The following is a 23,613-nucleotide window of genomic DNA, read 5'->3' as shown; positions in this document are numbered from 1 at the left end:
AAAATGGAACATAATGAAAATTGTCTGAAGCTACTATGCCTAACCCTATGTCACATAAAAATGAAAATGTAAATGAATAGATAATCATCTACAAAAAGGGAGGCAATGTGATACAGTGGCTTGTGGCAGTCCTTGAAAACATTATAACCTGTATTCAAGTCTTGCCTCTGGCACACTGACCACAGTGACCAGTGAGACTATCTTAGAAATGTGTTGCAACTATGTCTCAAAAATCATTTAACTGTGCATGCCCATCGACACTGATAATATTACTAGGTCTATATTCCCAAAAAACTGCACCACCACCCCCCCCAAAAAAAGGAAAAAGGACTACTATGTGCAAAAAATATTTATGGCTGCTTTTTTTTTTGTGGTGATGACAAAGGATTGGAAGCTAAAGTGATCCCTATCAGCTAGGAATGGATGAAGAAATTATCAAATATGAATGTGATAAAATACTATTATGCTATAAGAAATGATAAAGGAGATGTTTTCAGGAAAAACATAGGAAAACTTGTATGAACTGAATAACAACAACAATGTAAGGAAAAAAAAAACTTTCTCTGAAAGTGATCAAGGCAAAGATCAACAATGATTCCAGAGGATCCATGATGAAACATGTTACTTACCTCCTATCAGACAAATGAAGGAATCAGGGTGCAAACTGAAAACAAAAAAATTTTTGAACATGGCCACTGTGTTAGTTTTCCTTGACTGTTTATATTTATAACCAGTTTTTGTTTTTCTTTAATTTTTCAATGGGGGGGAGAAAATGGGTTTTTATCATTGAAAAAAATTTTATTTAAAAAAAGGAATGTGTTACAAAAACCTGCCAATCAACTTTCTACTGATGAAATCTTAGACTACACACACACACACACACACGCATATGTATATTTCTTTGCTAATTCTATTTAACATTCTATTTCAATATTTTTTGCTAATTTCTATAAAATATATTACAAAAATTAACAAAGCAGAAAATACACAATCTTGAAAACCCAATTTCAGAAACATAAATTGAACAAGCCATAAATGAACTTCTAAAGGAGGGGAGAAAACACTTTTCTGGTCCAGAAAAATTTCAAGTGAATTCTAGTAAACATTCAAAGAACAAATGATTCTTTGATAAATAAATTGCTCTCAAAAACCAAACAAGATGGCACTCTACCTAACTCCTGAAACAAATATGCTCCTGATATCGAAACCAAGAAGGAATAAAAAGCAGACAAAGGAAAACTACACATCAATACCACTAATGAATACTGATGCAAAAATTATAAATAGAATGTCAGCTAAGAAATGAGAGACATATGAGAGAGAGAGAGAGAGAGAGAGCGAGAGAGAGAGAGAAAGAGAGAGAGAGGATAGATACCAACTTGGATTTCTACTGAGAATACAGTTTAACATTAGGAAAACAAGAAACATTACTAATTATGTAAACAAAAACACTACTTTATCAAGAGAGGTAGAAAAGCTTTCAACAAAATTAAGTACTCATGTTAAAAACACTAAAAAGCAAAATGACTGAAGGATCTTCCCCCTAAATGATCAAAGGCATGTATATAAAACCAAAACCTAACAATATTTATGTAGCTCATGCTCTGGAGCTACCCTTCCAACCTCCACTGGCACTAATGGGTCAAGTCCCAAGGGCAATGCTGTATCTCCCCTCAGGGTTTCTTGGGTTAACCATGAAGAGATGATGGGGACTGGGAGAGGGGATGTCCTTTCTAATGCTATGGCTCATGACCTCCTAAAAATGTACTTATTTCCCTGATTATCAACTGATATCAATTAGCCAAATCACTAGCTTTTAGAAAGGGGTATTTATTAAAATGACAAAAGCAGTTAATAAAAATATCTACATGCACACTCCCAACCCCAATCTGTGACACATTGTCCTACAAACATATAAGAAGTCCTTGAGAATGTGGGCTCAAATTTAGAGAGTCTAAGCAGTACTTTAACTCCTCAAAAATATTCCCTTAGGAATGGTATGGTATGATATTTCTGCTGGGCTCCTTTGAGAGCCTTGAATTCATCTTTCCTCAAAACACCCAGTCTGTCTCCAGTACCAACCACTAATGGAAACCAATGACTAAGTCCAAGTTCTCTGGTCCTGAGAAGTTCATAAGCTGCTCCAAGGTAGAAGGGAGGGAGAGGAGGCAAGATGGAGGTAGATGATGCAGCTGAGGCCCAGGCATTTATTCTCCTTCCTAAAAGGACTCCTTCTCTGGGGCTATACTAGACATGTCTTCCACTAAGCATTCAGACACTTGAATCCATGAATCTCAACTACCTTCTTGCTTTGTACAAGCATCAATGGGCATTACCAAGTCTTTAAACCAATTTGAACAGACTTCTTGTCAGACCTAAGTGAAATGCCTTAATTGAACAGAGATGTCCAAATACTGTTCCCATCTAGCTCACACCAATGAGACTGATTCAACTGATACAAACTTTCACCTGACAAATGTCTCATCAATTACTGTAAGTATTGGTGTGATGATATGATTGACTGACTCAATCAATGCCATCTTCACATTTACTTTTTAGGTAAATTTTTACAGTTATCTTTTGCTTTTGCTTCACCTACATTTCCCAATACATCTCTCTCCTTCCCTGATCCCAGAGAGCCATCCCTTATAACAAAGCCATGACTTACAACAGAAGAGGAAAAAACACAGTCCAGAAAAAAGTAAATGATACATTTAAAAAAAAAAATCTGACATTACATGCAGTGTTCCATACCCACAGTCCCCTACCTCTACAAAAAAAATGAGGGTGGATACCTTCTCATTTCTCTTCTTTGGGTCAAGTTTTGGTCATTATGTGAAATTACAGGTCCTGAACAACCCACTCAAATGATCAAAACCATCTGGTACTAGATTGAAAACTAAAAAGTGGATTAGCAGAACTTATTACACAGTACAAGCAAATCTAGAAGAATATGCATGTAGTAGTCTCACACTTAATAAGCTGCCCATCTCTCCTCACACCCTAAGAATAAAGAAGTCCTATTCAACAAAAACTGTTAGGAAAGTTGGCAAGTTTTGAACCAGCATAATACAATAATATCATAATACAATTCCAAATCAATAAAAGATATTAATATAAAAATAATACCATAAAATCATAAAAATCACACCATAAAAAGCTACAGAATAAGTTATCTCTCACAATCATGAAAAGGAATTCACACAGATGAGTGATGACAATTACACAAACATACTATATCATACAGAATGTGGAAACTTTTTACAGAATTTATGCAGGCATTAAAAAAAAAAGTTTGGGAGAAAAAAAAAGTTTGCATTAAAGACCTCTGACAAAAAGTGTGAAATCAAAGAACAAAAAGCAATTTTTAAAATTAAGAGTCATTCTCTTGAGAAGATTAATATTGATCCAGTATAATTTTCTTATTAATCATATTTACAGGTAGTTGATTTTGTCCTGTAACTGTTTAAGTCATGGCTCTTTGTCTCTGAACTTAGTGCAGAATTCAGCTGGCCTGGAATGGGTTAAGTTTTAAAAATCCAGCTCTTCTTGCCTCCAGGAATTTTGCTAACCTTGGGGAATGTGTGTGAAAGAAAGGGAGTCAGGCCTGATATCTTTACTTCACCAAGTTATCTTTCAAGGATGTCTGGTTTGCTGTCCAAAAGTCTGGGCTGCTATCTTGTACCTGGACTCAAGCAATGAGCACTTCTAAGTTTCACAAGAAGTGGAATCATTGCTAGCCCCCATTGCCAAACTTCCAACCAATCATGATGTTCCCTGCACCTCAGCTCCATAACCAATCATGTACCCCTTAATCCCATGATGTCATCTACCGTGTTCTGTTCTTTGTTCTGTACTCCCCAAAACCCTATTAAAGGGGAACTGTTCTTTTCCTCGGCATCTTTGGCATAAATGGAGGCAAGCCACAGACCCATTTATTGACAGGTAGCATGTCTCTACTAATAAATGTTATCTTGCTCAGAGACTACCTCAGTTTAACTTTTTATTAAATTTCAACTGTGACACCCTATTACATAAGTAAAGGATATGAACAGTTTACAAAACAAAAAATGCAAACTATCAATGGTCATCTGAAAAAAATTTCAAAATCACTAAGAATCAGAAAAATACAAATTAAAGTAATAAAACCTGAAAAAAGTACAGGTGACTAACATAAATTAATAATAGCTGGCATGAAAATAATACTTTGACGTTTTCAAAACATATTACATACATTATTTCATTTAAACTTCATAACAATCTTGTAAGGTAGGTACTATAGATAGGAAAATAACATGACCAAAGGAGCAGATGTGCCAAGATAGTCTGATTTTTAATGTCTCTGGTTGGAATATATGTAAAGACTGTCAACATTTGTTTTACTATGAAAATTATTTTTACTATTCTATAGGCTTTGCATGGTAACTCGTAAGAGGATGCTTAATAACAAATAATGACATTACAAAAATACTAAAATTTTTTATTTGTTCCAGTATAAAACAGAACTGGTGCATTTTCTTCTTTGCATCCTTAGCAGAGAGCACTCTATTTGTCTGGCACATAATAGGTGTTTAATGAATACTTGCTTGCTTATTGACCAAAGTACCTTATTTTAAACAATTTACACAAAGTTATTTAGTTGCAGCAATACAAACGATGAACTTATACTACTGTCCCATCTTGGTATTAGTAATACCAGAAGTCTGTTTCTGGGTCACATGTTACATTCATGGCTCCTTTTTACCTCCCAGAATTTGGTCCAACTTTGTTGAAATACCATTTGAGTCCTTTAATTACCTATTTTCTGGTAACCCTGGGATTATTTAAAATCTTCATTTTTCACTTTTTTTTCTTGAGCATTATCACAAACTTGTACTATTTCGAAGTGGCTCCTCTTGTCTGGAGCAAAAGTTGTCCCAGTAAGAAGGATCTTCCGGGGTCAAAGGAACAGCAGATGCTACCAAATCTTCAAATGTCAAAAAAGTGAACTGTGACATAGTTGGCTCAGGATGGTCTTGAGAAAGAACCTAAAAATATGAAGATCTTTATGTGACACTATTTAAATCCATGCTATTTTAAGATCTATTTTATAATTTAGAAGGAATAAGACAAAATCAGAGGCTGGGGAATACTAAATTCAACTTCATCTATTGAGAATATAGTAGAACTTCATGAGTTATTTCATATCAAGAATAATAAATATAAAACATGACGATAAGGAAACAAAATTCATTTAATTACATAGAGGAAGTGCTTCTTTAGAAAATTATTTATATAATTTCCTGAAATCAGAACACATATCTGAGAAATTTCTGAGACATAGACCTAACAAATGGGACTCCAGATAGCCTTACTTTATTGTACAGTGAATACAAAGTCAAAGTTTAAAAACTGGGAGAAACAGGATGCTCAGATTAGGGCATCTCTTGTAGAACATTTTTCATGTGATAACCTTTACATATGATGATGATGCTACTTTGTTACTGGACTTTGTCTACCTTATCCTGCTCCCTGCCCCCCCACCCCCTTGTTAATAAGATTATAAGCTGCTTGAAGGTACCAATTGCATCATTTTTCATCATTGTATGTATAGCACATGAATGCCAAAAGTACTAACTAAATTGTTTAACTAAATTTTGTTTAACTAAATGTTTATTTAACTAAATTAGACTGAAGAGTACTAAAAAAAACTAAGGGAAGGGAACAGAGTAGCTTGGGAACTCATGACTAGCCATACAACACAATTAAGGAACTAAGTCTCCATTGCATTTAACATAGTAGTATTTGTAATAATTTTAAGACTTACCTTCCTATCCTCCAAATGAATATTTTATTATTTCTACTCAATATTAGATTGCCTACTATCCACTCAATTTCACTGAAATGACTACTTATAATCAAAACAGCTAGTTCACCGATAAGAATTCACTGCTATAGGTACTGAAATGGTAGTCACAGGATATGATGTTCTAATAGGTTAATTAGCAATTTTTTAAAGCAATAAACTATATGTATTCAAACATGAATTACATGGTAAATATTCTATTTAAAATCCTTGATTAAAGTTGGTCAGAAGCATTAAGAATGAAACAATGAAAAAAAAATAATTTTATAATTGTAAAACAGTTACACCCAACCTGACATAAACCATTTATTTATGAATATTTGTTTGCCATATACATATTTGTTGCCATCAGAACAGAACAGAAATCAATACTAACTGATGATGTTTAAAGTTGTATAAAAAGGATTTAATGTCTTACTTGAGGATTGTGTAGTCTTAATCCATCTGGTTTCTTAAGAGCAACTGCAATATGATGGTACTCATCCAATCTGCTTTCCTAGAAAAGGCAAACAAATACAACTTATTGCAGGTTTAAAATTGTCCGTGCTTGTTTCAATAATATATATTATTATTATTAATCATAGTAACTAATTTGACTATGTTTGGTTAAGCATACTACAACATGTAGACAAAATGGAAATTCATTTTTTTTAAATTCCTACACATCATAGTGAAAAACAAAAGGTTTAAATTAAAAGCAGCAGATGTTGAGACTTAAGGGAAAAGAATATGAATAACTAAAAAAGACTGTTAAAAATTAAATAGAACTTTTGATTTAGAAAACACTTTGATAATGTACTCTTCTATAAGATTTTCATTTTAAATATGAAAATATTGTTTTAAAAAGAGCAAAGACTTTCTATATTTCATCTTCTTTCTTCTTTTCATTTAATATTTCCTTCGCTTTTACTCTATAATAATACCATGAAGTGAGAAACAAAGGGAAAGAGATTTAATTAGGAAAATTATATGGCAGTTTTTTTTAAAACAATATAGAAAATTATTATATACATATCACAAAAAATGTAAAAGGTCATAAAAGACTACAAATTAACTGTTTAGTTTTACTGTTTAAAATATCAAGATGATACCAGAATATACTAGAAACAAAAATAATTAATATAAATGGAAAGCAATAATTGTTCAAATTGAGAGATATGCACAAAGTTGAGTTACCTCTTTTTCATATGCCTGGTACATACAAAGAATATTTTAGTAGGCCTAAACAAACAAACAAAAAAAAAAGGCAAATGCTTTAAAATGTGGTCATGTGATTATTACTTAATATTAAGGAAATTGTCTGAGGGTTTTTTATATAAAAAGAATTTTTGAGCAAATGTATAACAACTGTCTATTAACCGAGAGAGTATCTTTTGAACTGAGAATGAGCATGAGATATTTCTGAAAAAAGTTTTTGGTTTTAGAAAACTAGTAGCAAGGTAAACAATTTTTTTATCTTCAACTAAAACAGTTCTTTAAAAAAATCTATAATGATAGAAAGATGTGTTTTGGCTAGAAATGCATGTGTAGAATTACTCAAACCAGTAATTCCTGCATGTCTATTACTTATTTTATACAAGGCAATTATTTAAAATAATCATCTGGCTTCTCTTCACTATATGTGCAACTGAAAATGCCTTGCTCAATTTATCTATTTTTCTTATCTCCATTGAGGGTTAAGACAATTATATTCTGACGTCCAAAGTCAATTTCATCTTGTCTACTCAGCCCTTCTCAGAGGCATGGATGAAATTTTAAAAAGCAAAAGCAGAGAGGATATTATTCAATGACTGTTATTAACCTAAGGAGGTCATGTACTGTATTGTTAGAAGTTGTGATTTTCCAACGTTAACTGCTAATGTAGATTCCCACTGTTTTTGTGCAAAAGGTTAGCATAAAGTCATCTGAAAAACATTAAGGCCTTTATTTTCAAAGGTCTCTTCTTCCAATCATGTGATTTTATGTCCATAAAAAGTAGTGGATATTAAAACTGAAACTGAAATTGACCCAAAATAATCCCATTTACTTTGCCAGTTTGAACTCATTTATTTTATTCAAACATCTCAACTAGTCTTGCAGGCAGCAAGATTATTTTACTTTTTGAAGACAGATGATGACTGAGTTTTGAATCCAAATAATCCTTTAAAATATATTTCAGATACAATAATAGAGCCATCTAGTATTATTCAGTATTACTAAAAAGATGAAACAGTGACTAGTTGTTAGGACAATCTTTATTGAACAAAACAAACTGCAGTATAAATGGGTATATAACTTTAAAAACAACTTCAAGAGAGCAAACATTCCATTTTTATACTTCCTCCCCTTCCCCAGAGATGATGTAGCTGCCATTCATTTTAAGCATTCTTTTTAAGATCTCCCTTCCCATCCAAAGGTAAATCTTAAGGTGTTTTTATTATAAATGAAATTGCAAGCAATAACCTATGACGAATGTAGAAAGTTCCTTAAGGTATAATATTCATCTTTTCATAACTCATTTATATTGTGCTTTAAGGTTTATATGGTATTTTTCTTATAGAGTAATATTTCTACAGCAGTGAATTCAATATTCAGGTAAGTTATGGAAAAATTTTGGAAAATCAAGAAATATAAGACGCATTTTTAAGATATGCAGGAGATGGAAGACTAAGAATCAATGTTTTTGCAAATAAAGCTATTTCAGATCCTAGCCATGGCCTGGAACAGTGTTCCATATGAAATAAACATTATAAAAAATGTCCTGTGAGAAAATTCCAGTCCTACCACATTTTTATGTTTAAAGCATAAATACAAAATTGTGTGTATGTATGTACATATACACACACATACAGATGTACAAATTTCTACTACTAGCTCTTGTCATCCCATCTTCCCCCACCTGCCCTTTTTCCCTTCATCCCCCTAGTAGTAACTCTAGATACAGAGAACCTGCACTCTATTACACAATCATCTGATACAGAGTAATTCAACATTCAATCTATAATGCACTGATGGAGTAAATATCATACCCAATTTAACAACCAAACTCAATGTAAACTTCTTTTGAATAATCATTATTTTGTTTTTTTCTATTTTAATTCCTAGTGCCTAGAACAGAGTCTGGCACATACTAGGTATAAATAAATGTTTACTGATTGTTAATACCTACCCTGATCCCCTATATCGTTTTCTTGCCTGTTCCTTTTGTATCAGTTAGCCCTGGAAAAATGAGGCATCTTCACAGGTTCAAATTCCTACAATCCAATATGACAACACAAATTTTAAGTCCCTTATACCTTTCTGGGTTCTTTTTCCTTCATTTTCTAAGTATTTCTTCCATTACTTCAAGAACATTCCACTCTTGCTAATCTACAGGATAAAGATGTTCCCCCAGCTTTTCCACCATCTCATTTAGTATAATACTATCAACAGTTATAACATATTGCATCCACATAGCACTTTCAGGTTTGCAATATACTTTACAAATATCATCTCACAATATGGAGACCAATATACATTTTGTGGATGTAGTAGCTGTTTCTTACAAAAACATAAAAAGAGCCAAAATCCTGCAAGACAATGGATTATTCATCTTGACCTCTTGGCTGAAATGACTGTCAATTCTGTACGTCTTACTGATAACTCTCATGGATAACTTAACATAGTCAGCAATTTGTTAAGCCCTTTCATTATATCAGGGACTCTGTCACAGGGGACTTCTAAGCAAATCTCTTTTACACAGTGTGCTTCCTTTCTTCTTCTCTAGTTATTTAGAATTACTTTTTCAAGTGGATTTGGCCTTCAATTAGCAGATTTCTACAAAAAGCTTAACATAAACAGTAGCCGAATTTAGCTGTTGTCCGGCTATTATCTTGAACAGAAACTGCTTGGAATTCTTCTATCCTCTTCCTTTCTTTTCTTTCTTCCACAACATAATGTTTTGTACATAATAGGTGATTAATAAATGTGTTGAATTAAATTTTACTTGACTAAGTAAAACAAAACAAAGCCTAACTCATTCTCCTCTAACAAGGAGTCTTGAATGTATATACTGATATGCTAAGATAGGGAGAAAATTTTGTTGAATAATTCTCTAATTAACAAGCCATAAAACAAAGAAATATGTATTTCCTAAAGGTGTTCAACACTGTTATGGATGATATCCTATGCAATGTCCAACAGAAAGCTGGCTTAAAGATGGTGACACACACTGTTGTTTACAGAGGATGCTGTGTTAACTGTACTGACTGACCACTGGAAAACTGTATCTCATTTTTCTATATCAGATGAACAGATACTCAAAGGAGATCAGCCTAGCAATCCACACAGAAAAAGACAAGCAGTTGAAAAATGCATATTGTGCAGATTATAATATGCAGTTAAAAGGGCAACTGATTTAGTACACTCATCTTCAACAGGCTCTGCAGATGGACACTGTCTTGCACTAAGAATTTAACAGGAAGAATTGAGTAATGTAAGTCACATTTGAAAAGTTATAGACCCCCAAACTCATATTTTATCATTAATATTCTCCCAATAATGTAATATGGTTATAAATTATGAAACTCCAGGATATTAGAGGAATTAAAATTGCAAATTATCCAAACAGCAATGAAAATACACATGGTACAATTATTTAAGTTGAAGAAAATCTCTGAGGATTAACTGAATACAGGAAGTGTTATACAATCATCAAAGTGAGTGGCAATCAAGAAGAAGTAAAGGACATATGATGAGAGAAAGCAGTAATAGCTGATTTCTTACATATACATACACTTAGAGTAAACCCTTCAGTATAGTGTATACATACTCTCTAGAGGATTTATAAAAGGACATGGATAAGAAACACATCAGAAGGGGGCAGTTAGGTGGCGCAGTGGATAGAGCACCGGCCCTGAAGTCAGGAGGACCTGAGTTCAAATCCGGCCTCAGACCAAACACTTGACACTTAATAGCTGTGTGACCCTGGGCAAGTCACTTAACCCCAGTTGCCTAAAACAAAAAAAAACAAAAAACAAAAAAAAAGAAACACATCAGATGAGAACTTCTAATTTGAGTTGCAATCTGCAATAGCAGAGGAAGAGACTATACTACATAGATCCCAGATTCCTAACAATATCAAAATAAGTATCTGGAGAATCACAAGACGACAGGTGTGAACTTTAAAAAGACTGTTCCTTCAAATGACTTCCCTAACCTCAGGCCATGGAAAACATTACAACATGGACCATGGAGAGTAAACATTCCCCTTCATGAGACTGTGGCATAAAAACATTTGAAAATTAGTGTCACTGTAAATACATGTCTTATTTCATCAACTTGTACTATGTTTTTAGATACAGAGATGAAATTTTAATACACGTATGAATATATGCAAAATTATTTTGTTAGGTCTTTTCTGAAAACAAAATTCTAATTCTTCTATGATGGGAGACAAATTTAAAATGTTCTAAATGGAATTACTAACAATCAGAACCTGAATACATATTCCTCTGAAAAAAAAGTAAACCTCAAATGAACACATTTTCTCCTGATAATTACTGTTTACATTGGTTAAAAATGTAACTGGTTTGACATCAAATTGTTCATTATAAAAAGCCTTTACTATGCCAATTTTTTGTATGATATTACCCATTTTTATATGCATCTTCAACAAGAGTCTTTAGCTCCTGAAAATTAGGAAAATCTAATTGATTCTATTTTGTTATTGATTTCATTCTGTATCACTGGCAACATTTTTGTAACTGCCTAAGTCATGTTTTATTTTTCTCAGAGTTAAGTTTGGAAAGTCAGCTTTCCTATAAATCACTCACTGTCTCTGAGTTAAGTTCTGTTCTATTCTTCCCTCAAGGAAATCTGCTATCCTTGAAAAATGCAGGAGTATGCAAAGGAGTCTGGTCTGTTATCCAAGGTAGTCTGGTCGACTTACACTAAACTGTCCTTAGAGGTGGACTCAAACAATGAACACTTGTGACAACAGAATGGAAAGATAAGTTGTTGCTAGCCCCCCATTCCTAATTTCTAGCCAATCATATTATTCCTCATACCACTGATGCTACAGACTCCGTAACCAATCATATTGTTTACCCCATCTATGATGCTGTCTTTTATGCTCTTCCTTTTGTCCATAAAAGAGAGCTGTCCCCTTCATTTGGGGTCTTAGTTTTTCGGAGGGGCCTGAGATCCTGTTTATTAGCAAATTTGCACTTTATCAATAAATTGATCATGCTTGGAACTTTGGGCTTCAGTTTACCTTGATTTTGATCATAACATTACTATATGAACAATTATTCAATCAAACAAACATTTCATTAACACCTGATATATAAAAGGAACCAAACTTTGAAAGACAAGTATACGAGATGACAAAAGTTCTGGTTTCTACACTCACTGATAATTACAATTTATTAAGGAGAAAGATAAAACCAGCACAGAGATTGAAAATTGCCTTATAAGATAATCATCTGTCATATGAAATGTTCAAAAATGCTACCATGGTCAAGGGGGAAAGAAATAACAAACCATTGTGGTCATAAGGAAAACCTTCATGAAAAACGTGGCATTTGATTTGGATCTTGAAGGATGGTTAGAATTCTGATGAGCAGAGATTGTGGAGTTGGGGGTGGCACAGATAAAGGCACTCTAGGTAGATGGAAAACTATAAACTATCTCAGGCATAAAAGTCAGACAGACAGTCAAAAGAGCATTTATTAAGTACCTTCCATATCCCAGGAACAAGTATAAGATGTGTTTAGAGAAAAGAAAATAGTACAATTTGTCTTGGGAGTCACTGAAGGTTTGGGGTCAAGAGAGTATGATTAGGAGGTTGTTGGTGACCTATAAAAAGAGCAATTTAAGCAGAAGGAGGAAGCAGGGAAAAGTCAGACTGGCAGAGGTTAAGAACAGAGTGATAAGTACAGCAGTGCAAATACTTAGTTCAAAGTACTGGAAGTTGCAACATATTTATTTTTGGAAAGTGAAACATAATATTCAATGTACATATGCAACTCAAATTAGTTAAAACATACTAAGAATGTGAAAATTCCTGAGGAAAAAAACTGATTTCTTTACCTCAAATGCCCATTCTTCTTCCTCTTCTCCATCAAGTAGCATATTTGTTTCTCTATATACTTTGCCTACTTCCAGATGCAGTGGGGATATATTAAACTCGATTCGCTGTAGTTTAAATCCTATTCCAACCCCAATGGCTTTTAAGAAGCTTTCTTTTAGTGCCTAAAATATCAAAAGATTTGATGTTAAAGTTAAAGCATCTGGCAGATAAAATGTTATTTCAAACAATATAAAATCTGTAGGCCCTATGTACGTGTTTGGTTCTATGACCCTATATTACTTTCCCCCAAACACACTATTGCTACAAAGTGTTTTCCCGCTCCCATAGAAACAGCATAGAGCTAAACACATCCTGGGTTTCATTCATGACTCAAGCAAAAAAAAAAGTAATTTAGAAATGGTGACATGTAGTATGCCATGTTTTATATCTCTCATAATGCAAAATCTCTATTCTTCAACCAAATACTGGTCAAATGTTGTGCTACCAAATTCCATTACCATAAAATACTAATTTCAAAATCATAACTGATAACCTACTTAAATCTAGTAATAGTTGAACTTCTGATGATCTGAAATACTTTTGTTTCCAATTTTATCTGGAATAATGGGGTCTCTATTACATAAAGTTTGATTATCAAAATCAGAATAAAAGCGTACCCAGTGCCTATAAAATGTATCCAACTGGTTCCATCCATCTTCAAAGACTTTGATTGTCTTCCATTCTCTCTCTGTAAACTGTCTACTCATAATGCGAAAGAATTCTGGAATTGAGCTTCGGCCTGTCAATTGAGAAAATATGGTATTACAATTAGCTATTTTAACATTTGGGAAACATTTTCCTATGTGACGTCTAGAAATGTTACCAGCGTCTCCTTCATTGTTGTTCCCTATAATTTTATGATGTAATAGCCTAAATGTTTTATTCCAAAAAGGTTATTTTTTGGCTTTTTCTTCCATTACTCAAATACTAAAATTAAGTAATGGAAGAAGAATGCAAAAAGGAACTTAATATATAAATAAAACATTTTAAAACAACAAAATATACCAAAGACTAAGAAACCATTTCCATCACAAAGGTAGTTAGTGTGAACTTACAACTCTGCTAGAATGACATCCCACTATGGAGTGCCAGAATTGAAAATGATGAGACAAATTCCAGCAGCTAAAGTGCCTCTAATATTACTCAGAGGAAGAAAATAAGAGTTTTGGTGGCTGGAGAGCAGCAGAGTGGCTATATGTTATAAAGGCATGAACCATGAGGAACAATGCTATCTTCCCATGGCCTGTTTCTGGACATAATGGACAGCCAACAAAACTTGTCAAATATCAATACAACTATCCCCTTCCAGTGACTCTTCTTACAAATATTTCAAACTCCTGGGCAAGAAATTAAAGTTCCTTCAGAGGAACAGATGATGTTTTAAACACTGTTAACAAATGAAGGAAAAGGGTTCAGAAAAAAAGGCAGATTTGGGCAGTAAACAGCTGATAGTGGAAAATATGGAGCAGCAAACAAGACACAGGAAAAAGGATATTAGTGGATAAGCCCAGTAATTCTACAAGAGACAATATGTAGAAAGAAGGATTGTATTAAAACAGTTTCACCTATGTCTAGACGTAAATGCACAAAGCATAAGTATTAAATTAAATGATCAAAAAACTTAATTCAAGGAATTAAATGGACTCGGATTTGGCATGATATAATTTAGCACTAAAACATGGTAACAAAAGAGCACACATTATTCAAAAGACATATTTAAGAATAGTGGTGAAATAAAGTTGTACAGTAAGAACATAAATTTTGGAGGAAAGTGGGTATCTAAGAATTCAGAGAAAATATGATTCAGTTAATAAAGTCTAAAGTCATGTAGAGGAATGAGACTTAAGAGAGGTGTAAACTTGTCATGAATTACTAAAAAACAAAAGATTCCAAGGAAGAAGAAAATATGGAGTGTCTAAAGAGACCAATGTGAATTGTGAATACATCAATACGTATGGTTAAAGAGGAGACAGGTAGATTGAACGGTAGGTAACAGGATGAATTCAATGCTTTAGCATTCTATGGAGAAATATCATAAGAGTAGTGTCAGGAATAATAAAGTGCTACTTGAAGCCAAAATCCTACTAAGGACATTGAAAAATCTCTCTAAAATTTTCCCTTAATAATTATTAACAAGCTCCCCTCAGGTCATACTGTCCCCATTTCCATCATTCTAAACACCTATGCATCATCATCCAAACCACATTCCTCATCCCACACTATCTGATCTTGTATTACTATTCTCCTTAAGTTTCCCCCCTGCCCTCAAGACCCCTAACTTCCCACTCCAAAGTTACTCAAACCTTCAACTATGGACTCTGAAATGTCTATTCCATGAGCAACAAAACTAGCTTTCATCTTAAATCTGTTCCTTTTTCACTGTCTTCTGGTTCTCACTCAAACGTAGCTCTCTTTTGAGGACACAGCACCCTGGCTGTCCTTTCTAGTTATGGCTGAACTTTCACTTATTCCCTTGTACTTGTTTCCCCCTGCCACTTTCAGGTTCTCCTACTACCACCAGAACTCAGAACACTCTCCTCCTTTGGAGTTCACCCAATCCATATCTACCACCCAATCAACATTCTGGTAGCTACTACCCTTCTTTCCTCAATGACTTCAATACCTGGGTCAGTCTTTCTACTTCCTGACTCCTGCTCTCACACTAGAGAATTTCAACATACATACTGATACTCCCTCAAACATCATAACTTCACAGTTTCTCAAATTACTCATTTCACATGTTCTATTCCTCCACTCCAACTCTGCCATACATGATAGTCATACCTCCAATCTTGCCATCCCCAACAAATATTCCATTTCCACGTTTGTGAACTCTGAAATCCCTTTATCTTATCACAGTCTTTTAGTTGTGCGACCTCTCCCTCTGCCTTACAACTCCAAATCCAGTTCTTTATTCATATCAAGATCTCCAATCCTTCAGTCTCTCAATTCTCTCTCTTCCTCCCTTCATTATCTTGCCCCCTCAGGAAACCAGTTCAACTCTATACTGCCCTCTTCTCTTGAGTCTCTTACCCCCTTGTCATATTGCCCATCTTGCCTGGTTGGGCCTCAGCCTTGGATCACTCAAATCATATAATGTCTTTGTTCCTACACATGCTGCTGAATGATAGTGGAAAAAAATCATGTAACTGCCAGACTATATCACATAACCACCTCCCTAATTAAGTCATTATTGCACTTATCACAGTGGCTCAACCAAACCTTTTATCCTTCTGTAAATCTCCCATGGCTCCTCCTTCCTGACCGATTCAACTAGTTTTCCTCCTGCCTATCAGACCACTCCTCAGTCTCCTTTGCTGGATCTTCAAGTTCTTACTTCTAAGCATCTCATTAGGTATCTCACAGGACTCCATCCTAGTCCTTCTCTTCTCCCTTTATACTATGTCACATAGTGATAGCACCAGCTTACATGTATTCAATTATCATCTCTATGCCTGTCAGCATTCTCAAATTTACTTGTCTAGCCCTAACATCTCTGCTGACCTCTGGTCTCACATCACCAACTCTCTATTAGACATTTCAAACTAAATGTCCTACAGACATCTTAAACTAATGTTCAAATCCACAGAATTCATTATCTTTCCCCAAAACTTTCTTCCTTTCTAGACTTCCCTCTTACTGTCCAGGGCATTATTATCCCCCAAGTCACCCAGCCTTACAATCTATCATGCTTGATTCCTCATTCTCTCTCACTCACCCCATATCCTGTCTGTTATTAAGGCTGGCCAATTTTATTTTTACAACACAGCTTGTATTTGCTTCCTTCTTTCCTCTGACACTGCTACCACCCATGTACAAACCCTTATCACCTCACATCTAGAATATTGACTGGCTTTCTGGTTGGTCTGCCTGCCACAAATCTCTCCCTCCTCCAGTCCAACCTTTACTCAACTGCCAAAGTGATCTTCTTAAAGCACAGGTTTAACCAAAACACCTCCCTCAATAGTCAACTCCAGTGGCTCCTTATTACCTTCTGAATCAAATATAAAATTATTTGGTTGGTGTTTAAAATCATTCATAACCTGCCTCCTCTCCCACACACCTTTATAGTTTTCTTATACCTTACACCCCTCCCCTTTGATCTAGGGATATTGGCCTCCTTACTATTCCTAGAAGGAGAAACTTCATCTCCGGACTCCAGGAATTTTTGTGCACTGTATCCTATGCCTGGAATGCTCTCCTTTCTCATCCTTTCCTCCTGGCCTTCATGGATTCCTTCAAGACCCAACTAAACTCCCACCTTATACAAAAAGCTTTTCACAATCCCCCTTAATTTTAGTGCCTCTCACTGGATTATTTCCAATTTCTCCTGTATATAGCTTTCTACATGTTGTCTTCCCTCATTGGTTTGTGAGCGCCTCACAGGTAGGTTTTTTTTGTTCGTTTTACCTTTCTTTTTACCTCCCGTGCTTAGCAAGATGCCTGTCACATAACAGGCAATTAATAAATGTTTACTGATTTAATAACTGCTACAGACAACCAAAAGGGTTTTTATAGCTATGTGGGGGAGGGGAAAGTCAAAGAAAAATTAGAGGGGCCAGTTGGTCATGGGCAAGGAGATAAGCATAAATAATTACTAAGAGATGGCTGAAGTACCCAATTCTTATTTTGTTTTTGTATTCTTTATCAAGAACTAATTTTAGACATAAAATTGAAGGCCAAAAAAAAAAAGTTAATAAGGATTTCAATGAAGAAGTGAACATCTCTGACTTTCATAGGCCATCTGGATGAACTATGATACACCCCAGGGTATGGATATACCTTCTGGATGTAATAGTTGCTATTGGTGAAATCTGAAAAATCATGAAAAATATGAGAGAGACTATAATATTGCCAATACTGCCAATTGCAATTAATTGATTTTGACTTTAAATTCAAAGAAAATTCTAGAACATACCATTAAAACAGATGTTTTTAAGCTGGGGTTCATGAACCTGTTTTGGTTTTTTTTAACATATATTTTGATAACTTTATAGCAATAAAAATGCTTTCCTTTGGAATCTTATGTATTTTATTTTATGCATTTAAAAACTTTATTCTGAGGAGTCATAGACTTCAACAGACTTATCAACGGGGTCCATGATCAAAAAAAAAAGGTTAAGAATTTCTATGTTAAAAGGATGTTTTGATAGCATTTAGAATGGGAAATAGGGATCATTAAGAGTCAACACTGGTTTAATAGTGTCAGGAGAACTTCACGTCCTTTTATGATACCATTATTAGACAGGTAGACCAGAAAAGCGCTGTAGACATAATACAATTGGATATTAGTAAAGGATGTGGCAAAGTCTGTCATGCTATCCTTATGATCAAAATGGAGAGAAATTTCTAGTGTACAGGGTATATATTTAAAACCAACTTAATGACAAGAACTCTATGAATGATTAAAGTATCTGTGACAGTGAGAAGTTTAAAGCAAAAGATCTCTCTTTGGCCCTACTCAGTTTTATCTATTACATGGATGCAGGAATAGGTGGCATGTTTATCAAATCTGAAGATGACACAAAGCTCAGAGGGGTAACTAAACACTGAATTAGTTAGAATCAAAGAGCCTATGCTCATATCCTGGCTCTATCCCTTTATGCCTTTATAACACTGAACATTTAATCTTTATGAGGATTTATTTCCTCAACTGTAAAATGTAGAGGTTTGACTAGGTCACCTTTAATATCTGTTCTAACTGTAAATCAAGGATCCTATACTTTTTTTTTAATCTCCATAGGCTAGGACATGGGATGAATCTAACTGATGAAATTTAATAGAGACAAATTTAAAGTACATGGATTAAAAAAAAACATAGGAAAAAGCATGGTTAGACAAATTCAAGTTAAAATAATTCAAGTTAATAATTAAGTTAAAAAAAAATTGGAGGGTTTCAATGGACTTGAAAACCCACCATAAGTCAACAATGTACCATGACAGCCAAAAAAGTCAATGTGATTTTAGGCTGCATTGAGATACTGCTTCCAAAATAAAGGTGGTGATAATCCACGCTATACTGCATACTGAACACAATGTGCACTACACTCAAAGTGAAGCATGTTCATCAAAGGGAAACCCAGAAAATAGGTCATACCATATGAACATTGGTTGAAGAAACTGGGGGTGGTGAGAAAATAAAACTTAGTGGGGAAATAAGAGACATCTTCAAGTTTTGGGTAGTCTGCCGTGTGGAAAAGATATTAGTTTTCTTTGCACCCAGAAAGTAGAACCTGAAATAACACGTAGAAGTTGATGTCCTAACTGTTAGAGTGGTACCAAAGTAGAGTGAGGGGCCTCCCTCATAGGCTCCTTAGCAGTCAGAGTTTTCAAGCAGAGATGGATAGGAGCGTGTCAGTGATGACTAGAGGATGAGGAGGGGTCTTTTTCACAGGCCATTCAGACTAGAAAACCTCTGAGGGCTTCCAAATTCAAAAGCTCAGGGAAAAATGGAAAAGAACCAAGAAAAGAGAATGGCAGAGTTCAGGTTTTGGGGACTCTTTGAAACCAAAGTCTAATGGGTTTTCTGGTAATTTTTTAACACAGAGGAATAGAGGGACCCAGAAAAGGGCTCTTCCAAATCTGTCCAGAGGGCTTTTAGATAACCTGTAACTGCAACAGAGTGAAATTAGTCACCCTGCCAAACAATCAGGGAAAGAGTCTAAGACCATTCTTAGAACAGATTGTGACTTCTGCAAAATACTTCCTCTATATAATGTGTGTGTGTGTATGTGTGTGTGTGTGTGTCTGTCTGTCTTTCTTTCTCTCTCTGACACACACAGAAATAAAAATAACTTCAAGGCAATTATAGTCAGTGAAGGTATACCAATTTTTTTGTAGGCCTTGGCAATAAATGTTTTCTGTGGTGGAAAAAAGTCACTACTTGGAGCTATCCATTATATTTTTGATAACAAGGTATTTTTTAATTTTTTTTTTGGATTTCAGTAGCATCCTTAGTGGCACATCATAGCCGACATGCTTTCTTTTTAGTACTGTACTGTAGTTATACAGCTTCATAAAATAAGTTCTAATAAAACATGATTTGCAAGGATTAAATATCAGGTACAGGAATTTCTGTACTTTTATTTTTACTACACAGTTCAAGAAAAAAAATTATGGCTGTGAACTGTTAAAAAAGAAAACTTTGTTATAGCTTTTATACTTTGTTATAGCTGACATTAAGAGTTTCCCAAGCAACAAAAGAAACTTAGGACTTTTCAGAGTGACTTTATTGTTCTAAATATATTTCCTTATGCAGATTCTTCTCTAGAGCAATAAAAAATGCATTAGTCAAATCACAAATATACTAAGTCACCCCCAAATAATCTGTAAACATCTCCACTATATATTTCTTTCCCAAAAAGCTTAAAACATAAATTGCTCTAAGCTGTTATAATATTATGCAATTCTCCAAATGTTTACAATGGGATGAGTTCACTAAGGTGAGTCCCTAAATGTCTCTTGTTTACTAGACCTACTGTCCATATTAGAGGAGAGTGCTAGAAACTGCAAAATAGAGTGCTAAGGTTCAAGAGTCCTATAGCTTGTTCTTGGAAGCCCAATGAAACCAACTACACGTACTCTTATTTGCCTTTCTAAGAAGAACTTATATGTCACTCTTCAATTTAGATTAAATTTTAATAACTACAAGAATGTAAGCTTCTAAAGGGCAAAGACTATTTTCTTTTTGTTCTTGTGCCCCAGCACATAGCACAGTGCCTGACATATGGTAGGCATTTAAATACTTATTGATTGGATGATATACTCTGGTTTTACTTATAGAGGGAATGCCAATATGGATGTGTTTCATTCAGTTCCTTCAGTAGTAAATCAATTTATTGTTTGTTGTATAAGGGGAAGGGAAGGGAAAGGGGAAGGGGAAGGGGATGGGAAGGGAAGGGAAGTAAAAGGTGAAAGGGAGCAACATACAAGCCACTGTACATAGTAACAGCAATATTGTATGATGAGTTATCAACTGTGAAAGGCTTAGCTATTCTCAGCAATACAATAATCTAAGACAATTCTGAAGAACTCATAATGATAAAATCTATCCACCTCTGAAGAAAAAACTGATGACATCACAATGCAGATTGAAGCATACTTTTTTTTTAAACTTTGTTTCTCTTGTTGTTGTTGTTGCCGTTTTGGTCTGCATTTTCTTTCATGACATGACTAATATGGAAATATGTTTTGACTAGACATATATAACCTATATAAAACTTGCCTTTTTTTTTTGGTGTTGTGGTGAGGTAATCAGGGTTAAGTGACTTGCCCAGGGTCATACAGCTAGTAAGTGTCAAGTGACTGATGCCTCATACTTTTCTTTTTAAAAAAAGAGGTGCTGTAAAAGTGAAATCAACAGACTTTGCCAAAAGATTGCATATGATGGAGTGAGAGATAGTGAGGAACCCAATTTGACTTCTAGTTCATAAGCATCAGGGACTGGGAGGATGGTGTTTTCTTCTATAGTAATAGAAAAGGTTGGGAAGTGCAGATGGGGAGGGAAGGAGTTTAGGGATAAAGATAATGTGCTCTGTTTTGGATATATTGAGTTGAAGATGTCTACTGGAAATTCAATTCAAGATATCTGAAAAGCAGTTAAAAATGCAAGTTTAGAGGTAAGTCTAAAGAGGAGAGTCTAGGGCAGGGAAGGTACATTTGAAAATCATCAGCATACAGATGGTAATTAAATCTACTAGAGCTGATAAGATCACCAAGTGAAGTAATACAGAGGGAGAAGAAGACTCAGACCAGAACCCTGAGGGACACCTCTGGAGGAAGATCAAATAAAGGAAACCAAGAAGGAATGGTCAGATAGGTAGGAAGCAAACCAGGAGTGAGTAATGTCCCAAAATACCAGAGAAGAGAATATCAAGGAGGAGAGAGCTATTAACAGCATAAAAAGCTACAGAAGGTCAAAGAGAATGAGGATTGAGAAAAGATTATTAGATGTGGCAAATAAAAGATCATTAGTAATGTTGGAGAAAGCAGTTTTGGTGTAATGGTAAGGTAAAAAACAGATTTTAAGGGATAAAGAGAATGAGAGGAGAAAAAAAGGACACACCTATTAAAACAGCCTCTTTAAGGAGTTTAACTACTAAGGGCAGAAGAGATAAAGGACAATAGTTAGAAGGGAAGGAAGAATCAAGTGAGGTTTTTTTTTCAAGGGTTAAAGATGGGTTAAGGATGGTCAAGCTTATAAGCAGCAGAGAATGAGCCATAAGGAGAGATGAAAGAATGGGGATAACAGAGGAGGCAATCTGTTAAGAGGAGATGGGATGGAATGGAATCACTTGAACAAGCAGAGGGGTAAGCTTTGGTAAAAAACAAAGTCACTCCATCCTGTGAGACAGGAGTGGAGGAGATAGTGACAGAAGACATATGAGTGATAGGAAGAGAAATAATATAGAAAAAGATGTTCACAATTTTACTGACTATAACTGAAGACAGCAAGATTACAATGGAACATATGTGAGTCCAGTATAGTTCAAAAGAATGTACTTTGTGGGCATGAATCATAAAACAAAACTACCCCCTGGAGTTCCATAATGGTAAAAGGTAAAAGGGGAAAAAAAGCATGGGGAGGATTCAAGAAAAGTAGATTCTAGTCCTAGCTCCGTTACTAACTAGCTATACAATCTTGGGTAAGTCACAAAACTTCCCCAGGTCATATTCTCCCAATCTCTAAAATTAAAGAGTTGGAATAAGATTATCATCTCAGGTCCATTATTGATCTCATACTATTACTGTGGCTTAAAAGTCCTTGGGAAATTCTAAAAAATGAAAATTTGAAAATACAATCACAAATGAAATGAAATGAAAAAGGAAAGGAGGTGAAGGCATTAAATACTAAATCATAACTTTATAGATCTAGCCCTTTAAAAAGACCTGACATCTAATAAAATCATTTCATTTTACTGAGGTCCAGAGAGGTTAAATGATTATTGAACTCAAGTCCTCTAATTCCAAAGCCAATGTTCTTTCCATGATAAATCCCTTTTAGTTAATGATTTTGTGACCAATAGATCTAAAAATCTGTAGCTATATGATAATTAAAGTGGGAAAAAACTTATATTCCAACATGGCCCAACAAATCAAATAATCATAGCTCTAAAGCTGGAAGGGACCTAAAAGTCATACAGTCCAATCCCATCATGTTACAGATGAGGAATCTGAGGTCAAATCATTAAGCAACTCATTTAAAGTCACACAGGTAGTATGCATCCGTGGCACAATTGGAACACAGATCCTCTGTTTCCACAGACAGGACTCCTTCCCCTGTTTTACTTGGTATATCAATGTAATGAAATTATATTGCAGTATTAAAAATAAGAAATGCAAAGAAATATGGTAATTCTTATGAAAAGGGATGCTACACAAGATGCTACATTGTAACATATTCACTGATTATAGTTATATAAAAACACCAGAAGAACAGAAAGAAAGACTATAAGAAAACACTATAATTAAATTATTTTTCAATATCCATATTATGTGTAATGTGTAAAATATTGGCACTTTGCGACTATTAGTTTCTTATAACTTTGTATTTCTTAATATTGCTATTTAGTTTATAAAATATTTATATATACATATGTATATTTAGATATCTGCACACACAAATATAAACATATACATCTATTCGTGCCTATATGTATATGCATACATATACATGTAT

The 23,613-nt window shown here is 34.5% G+C and overlaps 1 protein-coding gene across 1 annotated transcript in view; it reads right to left on the bottom strand.

Moving 5' to 3' along the window:
* Positions 1–4,465: 4,465 nt before the first annotated feature.
* AASDHPPT (aminoadipate-semialdehyde dehydrogenase-phosphopantetheinyl transferase) overlaps positions 4,466–23,613 on the bottom strand; it is a 36,561-nt gene continuing 17,413 nt past the window's right edge. The window contains exons 3-6 of the mRNA XM_027849574.1: positions 13,553–13,674; positions 12,896–13,057; positions 6,264–6,341; positions 4,466–5,027 (exon numbers count right to left, since the gene is read on the bottom strand). Coding sequence (XP_027705375.1) covers positions 4,863–5,027; positions 6,264–6,341; positions 12,896–13,057; positions 13,553–13,674 — 527 coding nt within the window. The 3' untranslated portion in view covers positions 4,466–4,862. The remainder of the gene's footprint in view (positions 5,028–6,263; positions 6,342–12,895; positions 13,058–13,552; positions 13,675–23,613) is intronic.

Source organism: Vombatus ursinus, unplaced genomic scaffold (assembly GCF_900497805.2).
Source record: "Vombatus ursinus unplaced genomic scaffold, bare-nosed wombat genome assembly UNPS02007612.1, whole genome shotgun sequence".
Classification (NCBI taxonomy): Eukaryota; Metazoa; Chordata; class Mammalia; order Diprotodontia; family Vombatidae; genus Vombatus; species Vombatus ursinus.
Note: the sequence above shows the minus strand (reverse complement) of the source record. Positions and strands in the feature narration are given on the sequence as shown.